This window comes from Ananas comosus, linkage group 21, assembly GCF_001540865.1.
Source record: "Ananas comosus cultivar F153 linkage group 21, ASM154086v1, whole genome shotgun sequence".
Lineage (NCBI taxonomy): Eukaryota > Viridiplantae > Streptophyta > Magnoliopsida > Poales > Bromeliaceae > Ananas > Ananas comosus.
This window is the reverse complement of record NC_033641.1, coordinates 2,144,610-2,153,420: the sequence shown is the minus strand read 5'-3', so window position 1 is coordinate 2,153,420 and position 8,811 is coordinate 2,144,610. Positions and strand designations below refer to the sequence as shown.

At 42.9% G+C, this 8,811-nt stretch overlaps 1 protein-coding gene across 2 annotated transcripts in view; it reads right to left on the bottom strand.

Moving 5' to 3' along the window:
- LOC109726539 (aspartic proteinase-like protein 2) overlaps nucleotides 1–8,811 on the bottom strand; it is a 21,340-nt gene continuing 12,529 nt past the window's right edge. For both annotated transcript variants that reach the window (XM_020256171.1, XM_020256169.1), the window contains exons 8-10: nucleotides 3,406–3,481; nucleotides 1,850–1,921; nucleotides 1–295 (exon numbers count right to left, since the gene is read on the bottom strand). In XM_020256171.1, the coding sequence (XP_020111760.1) occupies nucleotides 147–295; nucleotides 1,850–1,921; nucleotides 3,406–3,481 (297 nt within the window). In that variant the 3' untranslated portion in view covers nucleotides 1–146. The remainder of the gene's footprint in view (nucleotides 296–1,849; nucleotides 1,922–3,405; nucleotides 3,482–8,811) is intronic.

The window sequence follows — 8,811 nt, the reverse complement described above, 5'->3', positions numbered from 1 at the left end:
TGCAAGAAAATTGGAACTGCATCTCCAAGGATTTGAGAAGAGAGAAAATAAGACATGGAAAGAATCTGAATTCCTCTCCCTATATAAAGAATATAAAATAAAACAAACACATTACATCCTGTTTTACCAAACCATTTAACACACAATTAAATGATTAAGCAACAAAAAACCAATGTTAGCAACACAAGTGCCGTGGAACTTCCCCACTTGGATCTCCAGCCAGAAGATATGTTCTGAGCATTTACAGTGTAAACCTCTCCGGTCTTATCGTCTTGAACTTTGATGCTTGAGGAGCCTGAAAAAAATCGAGCAGACCACGTCAACCACAAAATAATGGTCCTATGGATAGTTTACCTTCTACCCTGTACCTTTCATGTTAAAATGAAAAAAATACGACAAGACAAAAGAGTACAGCACGATTACTGATCTAGGCGTGCGTACATATTCAAGTTTCGGAACATTTTGTATGCACAAAGGATTACAACGATACTGATGTAATGTATATAGAAAGAAGAGTTATGCATTAGATGCGACTGACGCTTCAATGGAACATCACTGCCTAAGAAAAAGTAGGAAGGTGAGAGAGAAACAACACAGAACAGCTGCTGTGTTGATAGAAAAAAGAACTCTACTCTTCTTTCTCCTCTGCCAGTTCAGCCGTCATGATTTAAGAGTCATTAATGGGTCTTCTATCAATTTAAAGATGGTTCGAGCGGATTCCACGATTCAAGTAGTAGTTTTTTATAAATATAAAACCACACCAACTACATGTAACATCATTATCGTCATTGTCACCGTTATTACCAAGGCGGTTAGTTAAGCGAAGAACAAGACTGGGACAACAAATCAACCGCTTAGGGCGCGTTTGTTTTGGTGTAAGTGGAGTGATGGAACTCAAGTTCCATCACTTCCGTTATTTGTTTTGGTGTAAGTGAAAAATATAATGTAACTCAAGTTACGTTAGAGCACCACTTCACCTACTCTCGACTTCCGGCTCTAAAGTACCGAACTCGACTTCCACCACACTCAACCTTCTCTAAACAATTTATTAAACAGTAAAACCTAAACTCTACTTTCTTTATAATGAGTTAGAATTACCTTATTTATAATAAATTAAGATTATCTTTAAATAATAATAAAAAATTTAATTATATAATAGGTTAAATTTTATAGTGATAAATTTATTACTATATTTAGGAGATAATGGGATCCACTTACTTACATCAAAACAAACAACGGAACTCAAAAAACTAATTTTACCAGCACCAAGTTACATCAAAACAAACAGCAGAAGTGATTGAATTTAACTTTCAGACGGTACAAGTTACGTTAAAACAAACAACAGAAAAATAATCACACTTCAGGGAAACTCAAACACCACTACACTTGACTTACGTTGAATCTACAAATTCGTCAATCCAAACGCCCCCATAACGGAAAAAAGAGGGGAAAAAAAATGAAGAAATTTGAAGTGAACTTGAGTTGGATCTAGTTTAGTTCTAATTCCAAATCAAAGTTTGCAAAGCAGATTCAGAATTCTCAGTGCAAAAATAGATCAGGACAGAAATGAAGTAAAAGAATAGTGCAACGGCAGGACAACTCATAATTTTGGTAATAAAGGACAAACGGTACAAAAAATAAACAGAATTCTAAATAAAGAAAAGGGTTAAACAACTAGAAATCAAGCTTATTGTGATCACAATTCAGTGTCCTAAAATGACAAGAGAAATAATCTTACTAACTAATATGTACAGTTAGGAGAACTTCATAGTAAATCACAGCAATATACCTTGAATGCATGAAAGTATTCAACAGATTTAGCATGAAACATTAGTCTTCTGAAACTTACAGTTGTATATGGTCCACCCAATTACTTGATTCTCCAAGTCATACAGGACTAACTTGTTTGATAGGACTAGATCTGCAACATTAAGTTAGTTATGAGCATGAAGACTAAATTTGTCAGTACTTTGAAACATAATAAGATTGAATTGAAGACAAAGATTTTCAGTCAAGGATCATCAAGATTCTTATTAAAGTTAATTAATAACGGCATATCGTAACTAAAAATCATATTTTACATACGATGCATTAAACTCCAATCATCAAAATTCTTATTTAAATTAATTAATAATGGCATCTCATAACTAAAAATCATATTTTACTAGCAGTGCATTAAACTCTTCTATTATTGAAGATGACATAAAAGTCTCAAGATCATAACAGTGGACGTAAGACCATAATACTGTACGATATTCTTACTCCCCGTTTTTGCCAGACTAATTTATTTTATGGAAACTGCACTTACTTAGTGTGTACAATACATATAACTTGTAATGAGTCAATAATCATGCTGAAAGTAACATGCCACTAGCAAGAACAAAGAAGTAATTCGACAACAAAAGTGTCCCATCCTCAAAAATTGGTTTTAGATAAGCAAAGGCTTCACTGATAAAAAAATGCTTTTCAATCAAGTGATCAACAACAAAGCTCAGATTTACCACAAAAGAAAAAAAAAGAAAAAAAAATGAATACCTAACGGCACAAAATTTGTAATTTTTGCCTCCGAGTCTGATCCCATCATTAATTTCCACCAAAAGAAAGCTTTTTTCTCACAGTTCTTTGACAATCCCAAATAGTGCTAAATGAGGAAGACTCTATATAGGAAGTGACTAGTTCCATTAAACAACTCATATAGAATATACCCCTGTTAACATATTGCACAAACAGTATTACATAATTTACTAGGTCTTACAAGGACTGACTTGATTGTCCTCTGTCCTCTCATGGGATTTCAGTAAGCTTTTCAAAGTTCTCAACAACAATTTCATTTGTGCCACCCTGTGGATTATTTCCTACTATTAGAACTTCATAATTCCCTATGACAACCCTCCGTGTTGTTGGAACCTAACTTTTTCTCAAGTTCCATAGCACTTCTAATGGTTCTTCCATCACTTCATCCTTGTGTGGGGGCTTGATTTGCTGTTAAAGATAAATTTAGGGATGAATTTAGGGCATGTTTGGGCCCGATTAGAGATTTGCGAGAATGTTGTTTGAGTAGAGCTTTCTAAATAAGCACTAACAACCTTTTTCAACTAAAATCCTTCCAAACTAGCTTTCTGCTGCATTAGATACAGACTATTCAGCTTGTTTTCAGCGCAAGGAAGCTCATTGCAGGTTAGCGCCATGACAAGAGTTTCAAATGTTTTGTTTGGCCAACGACTTTTTTTTCTTGGAGCTGTTCCAAAGCTAGTACAAGTAAATATATAATTCACAAGTAAGTTCCACTACTGATTCTGAAGGGTTAAAAATTGCAACATCACATCCAAGCATCAAAATCTAGAAGATCATGACATAATTTAAAAAAAAAAAAAATCTAGAAAAGAAGACCTTGAAGGATCGTACCTCCCAAAAGAACCATATCTTTCCCGTCTTTAGACTGCATTCCTCCATTTTGGAAGCCAACACAATAGACATTACCCTAATCAAACAATGGAAATTATTTTAAACATCTGAAGCAGCTCCTGCAGTTTGACTATAATGATAAGAATTGTGCCCAAAGGGTGACCATTTGAACCATTAAACAATCGTAGACAATACCAAAATCTTAAAATTAATTTATAAAGGAAATGCAGAAAAAAAACCCGCTATCAATTAAAATCTATTACAAATAAATCAATAGACAAGAAAATCTGAGTCCACCTAATATGGTTTTAAAAGCACGAAGGCCTACATGACCCCATTCTCTCCACTAGACTTGATCTAGATTATTTGAAGTGTTTAGAAAACAAATTTTACGGTTTTTTCTATATCATTTACTTAAGTGATAGAAAGGGCTCAACAATGGACAATTTTAATGATTGATGTGAGTCGTTTTCAAGTTTAACGATATAAAAATATCCAAATCAGAAGAAATTTTAATAGAAAATTTTATATACTATCTAAAGCAAATCAATATCTCTAATCTAAAATTTTAGTCTTGTATCATCACTAGTGAGATTTTTATTTTCAGCCATTAATTTGGAGTTCTTTCGATGTAGTATTCTGATATTTTTTTTATTGGTTTTTTCTGCAAGTTTTTGAGTTGGTAAGTTGGGTGGATGGAATGCCACGTGCACCTAACCCCCCCCCCCCCATGCATACTTATTCAACTTAGTTCATCAGGTTGGCACATCTCATCTAAATTCAATTTTTCTTCTCTCTCTCTCTAGCCGATTGTGAGCAAGGAAGGGTTCGTGGAGCATTCGTTCTGTCAGTTTATGCGCCGCGGAGCCGTCCGAGCATACGTGCGTCGCCGAGTTTTAGCGAGGGAGCCGGGCGAGGGAGTGTTTCGTCGTTCTCGACGCCGTGCCGGAATTGGAGTCGCTGGTTGAGGTGGGTAATTTCTCATTCCTCTATGATTTCTTCTCGTACTTTCAAGCTTCATTGAATTCGAGCGATCGACGGTGCTGTTTTCACTGATTTCCAGCGTCGACCGTCGGCTCTTTCGGCTCCTCTCGAGTGGAGCAATGGATTCGATCGGAGACTTGGTTCTGATTCGGACCTTCGAGAGAATTCCACGAGCCCTTACGTTGCCTCTTTTGTGAGAGGTTTCTTGGTCGGAATTATTTCTCTTCTCTGCTCGGTGTTTTTGAGGCAGAACGTGCATCATTTTCGATTTACGTGTAGAGTTTGCGGCGAGCTGTGGGAGCTCTTTCTGGCCTTTTGGAGTTGCGGATGATCCAGCAGGGTGTTCCTTTGCTTCGGGACGTCCTCACTGCTGGGGATTACGACTTAAGGTGGTGTTAATCATCGGCTTATACTCCTAAGTGACGGCAATAGTCAGGCATGTTAATTTCAGATTTGTATAGTACTTATAGCTCGAATTTCATGGATTTTGTTATGACGATTAGACAAATCTGAATTGTCGAGCAAAGTGGTATTAACTGAGTAGTTTATACATGTTGACTTGGCATTTTGAATTAGGAGAAAACCTGCAATTTGGACCTGTCACATGTTTAAACTACACTGATTTAGCTCTCAGGTAGCCGTTATAAAATTATATCTGTCGCAGTATCTTCGAGATGAGTACTCTCAGGTAGTTTAGAATTATATTTACGCTCGTGCTGGGGCCGATGATGTGAATTTTTTACAAGGGTCTTCAGGTTGTTTCCAGACTGTCGGGTGCCGCCGGTAAGTTTGTGACGTTGGCACCCGTCTCGCCTTTTGGCCGGTCAGATTGTGCTGAGGGCACGTCCTGTTGCGGTTATTAACCAGTTTTTGGGAATTGTCACTTGACTTTGCTTTCAAGAGCCTGATTGAGCTCGACAGAGATCCCTTGCGCATACTCGGTTGGGTTAGCCGCCCACCAGTGACCACTCCGTAGTCACGGCTTTTGTTTTCGCGTTCGGTGTCGCTCATCGCCAGTTGCTTGCTTCTCACCCGGACACAGTTAGGTGGAGTAGAGGACTGATCAGTCGCAACGGGGCTGGACGGGTGCTATTCACGTCGAGGACGGGTATTGCTTACAGTGCCGATTGGATTGGACGTCGAGATTGATCATTTTCGCTAAGTTGGTTAGTGCTAAGAGCATGAAGTGTAGTGATCGAGGTAGCGTAGAGTTACTTCTCGCTTTTCGACTACCTCTTCGCTCCCTCTGTAGACTTAGTGGGTGGACCGTATGTTCGTTTTGGGCGGTACCCCTGAGGAGCTACTTTGTTTTTACAGTATTCTCAAGCCCAAGTTAGTTACCCCATGTTTTTTGCAAGAGCCACGCAGGTTTCGGCCTGCAGCGCCTTCGCGGCGGATCAGGATCGAGCAAAGGGCGTCGCGAGCTAGAGACCCTTACCCGACTGACAAGCTAGACAGCACCCTAGCTGCAGCGTAGTTGTTTTTACTTCGAGCTTAATGTACATAGTTACTTAACTCGCCAGTGCGAGTTAACGCTGTATTTTGGATTTGCACTAGTATATGAGACAGCAAAGTTTGTTTTTTTTTAGCTTCTGTTTCTCTAGCAGTCTCTCTACTGACTGTTCACGTAGTAGTTGTTTGATTACCCGACCATGCTGTCGCTATTCTATACGGGACAATTGCTTCTTGTATACCGGCGATTTGCCGGTGCCCGGGGAATGAGACATCCGCGTGGCTGACAGATTAAGTTGGTATCAGAGCTTTGCTATAGATCGTTGGGACCTAGGAAACTTAAGTTCTGGCAAACCTTTAGGAAAGCAAGAACCGAGAAGGCGTAATATTATTGCGGAAAGTCAAGATTAGTTTGGTACCTATTCTCCTAGAGTGGACTGTGAGTGGACTGAAGGAGTTTCCTGTTTGGCTGTGAGAAATTGTGGTGTCGACGACATAATTTTGGAGTGAAAACAGGACCTCGCTTCCAGATTTCGTTATGGTGTCAGAGTGTTGCGTTGTATCTGACCCGATTTGTTCCTTTCAGCTATGTATCGTCGCCGACCGGTCGACCGTCGATTGCAGAGATGCGTGCCCAGTTTGGCGCCAGGATCGGCGGGCATCCCCTTGAGAGACCTGAGCAGATGGAGCAGAGTTTCGCGGAGCAGGATACACGACCAGAGCGAGTGCACCCCCAGTTTGTTAGATCAGATGGGCCCGACCGGAGGCAGCGCATCCCCTGATCTAGTGGCACGTTGGCCGCCCTGATGAGGTTGACGCGGCAGCAGGGGGGAGTTATTGCCAGAGGGTGGAATGTGTGGAGAGGATAGCTCACGCCACCCGAGTTCAGTCTCGAGGCTACCAGAGTCGCCAGTGCCACCCCCGACTACTCCAGTGACCGCACCAGCTGCAGCAGTTGCTCCGTCGGCAGCAGCTCCAGTAGCGCCAGTTGCGCCTGCTAGGGGGCCAGTTCCGTTGACTGAGGCCGAGCAGGAGCGGTGGACGGAGAGGTTAGCTCGTTTTCGGCAATTTGACCCACCGATCTTCGATGGCAGAGGCACTGAGGCCTGGATTGTTGAGGAATGGGTCAGTGCGATGGAAAAGCTATCGAGGATCTATTCGTTCCAGAGTGGGAGCAGGTACTTTTGGGAGTACACTGTCTGTCAGGTGATGCACATGATTGGTGGCGGAGAGCGAGGCGAGACCAGAGACTGGTGGCGACACAGTTGAGGTGGGATGAGTTCTGTGGAATGCTGTATAGGATGTATTTCCCCAACAGCATGAAACAAAAGATCGAGGAGGATCTGAAGAGAATCCAGCAAGGTGAGCGGACAGTTCAGGAGTATGTTCGGGAGTTTACTAGACTCCTGAACTGTGTTCCGTTTGTGGCCAGAGATGAGGCACATAGGGTCTATTTGTTCGAGCAGGGTTTGAGACCCGACCTATTCAGGTTCGTTAGGGCGCAGAGATCGAGGACTTTGGATGCGTCCATTGAGCAGGCATTATGGGAGGAGAGAGGAGAGGTGTCGCTGCGGGAGAGAGCTCAGGGGCCGGGACAGAGTCAGGACAGGAAGCGCCCAGCTCCAGACGACGGAGGTCAGTCGAGTAGCAGGCGTCCGCCGAGGCCTCCACGATCGCGTTCACAGGGTCGTAGATTCTCGGGGCGTCAGCGATCCAGGGACTCGTCAGAGGGGACAGACAGAGAGGACACCGCAGTGTGTGATCTGCGGAGGACCACACTGGCCCAGACAGTGCGAGCAGATGGAGGGCCGGTGCTACGGGTGTGGTCAGCCGGGACACATGAGGGCAGCTTGTCCTCGAGCAGCATCTCCAGCATCATCATCAGCTTCAGCTCCACCAGCACCTCAGCAGTCATTCAGAGCAGCACCGAGTTACCGCCAGGAGGATAGATCTTCCGTGCCGCGACAGGGTGAGCGGCGACAGCAGGCTCCGAGTGGGAGAGTTTATGCAGCACAGGTAGAGGACTCTACAGCAGCCGACCGAGTGGTGGCAGGTATCACTTTGATCTCCGGCATTCGTACCCGTACTCTTTTTGATACTGGAGCCTCGTATTCTTTTGTTAGCCGAGCATTTGCATTATTGTATGATCTAGAGTTAGGGCTCTTGTCACAGGCACGAGAGGGAGATTGAGTTTGTGATTGATGTAGTTCCTGGAACTGCACCAATCTCGAAGATACCTTATCGGATGGCGCGGGCAGAGCTGAGAGAGCTAAAGGCACAGCTTCAGGATTTGATGGATAGAGGGTTTGTGAGACCCAGTGTTTAGCATTGGGGAGCGCCGGTGTTGTTTGTGAAGAAGAATGATGGTTCACTTAGGCTGTGTGTGGATTACCGGGAGCTGAATAAAGTGACCATCAAGAATAAGTATCCCTTGCCACGCATTGATGATTTGTTTAATCAGCTGCAGGGATCTTATATCTTCTCGAAGATTGATCTCCAGTCAAGTTACCACCAGTTGAGAGTGAAGGCCGAGGATGTTCCCAAGACGACTTTTCGGACTCGGTATGGGCATTATGAGTTCACGGTGATGCCTTTTGGATTGACGAATGCCCCTGCCGCATTCATGGATTTGATGAACAGAGTGTTCAAGTCGTTCTTGGATAGGTTTGTGGTAGTCTTCATTGACGATATCCTGATTTACTCTCGGAGTGATGCTGAGCATGAGGAGTACTTGAGGATTGTGCTACAGCTTCTGCGCGAGAAGAAGTTATATGCCAAGTTAAAGAAGTGCGAGTTCTAGCTACAGGAAGTTGCTTTCTTGGGCCACGTGATTTCAGCCGAGGGCGTAGCAGTAGACTCGAAGAAGATTGAGGCAATTCGAGATTGGCCTAGACCGACGACGGTGACTGAGGTACGGAGCTTCCTGGGACTGGCAGGATATTACCGTCGGTTTGTGGAAGGCTTTGCGAA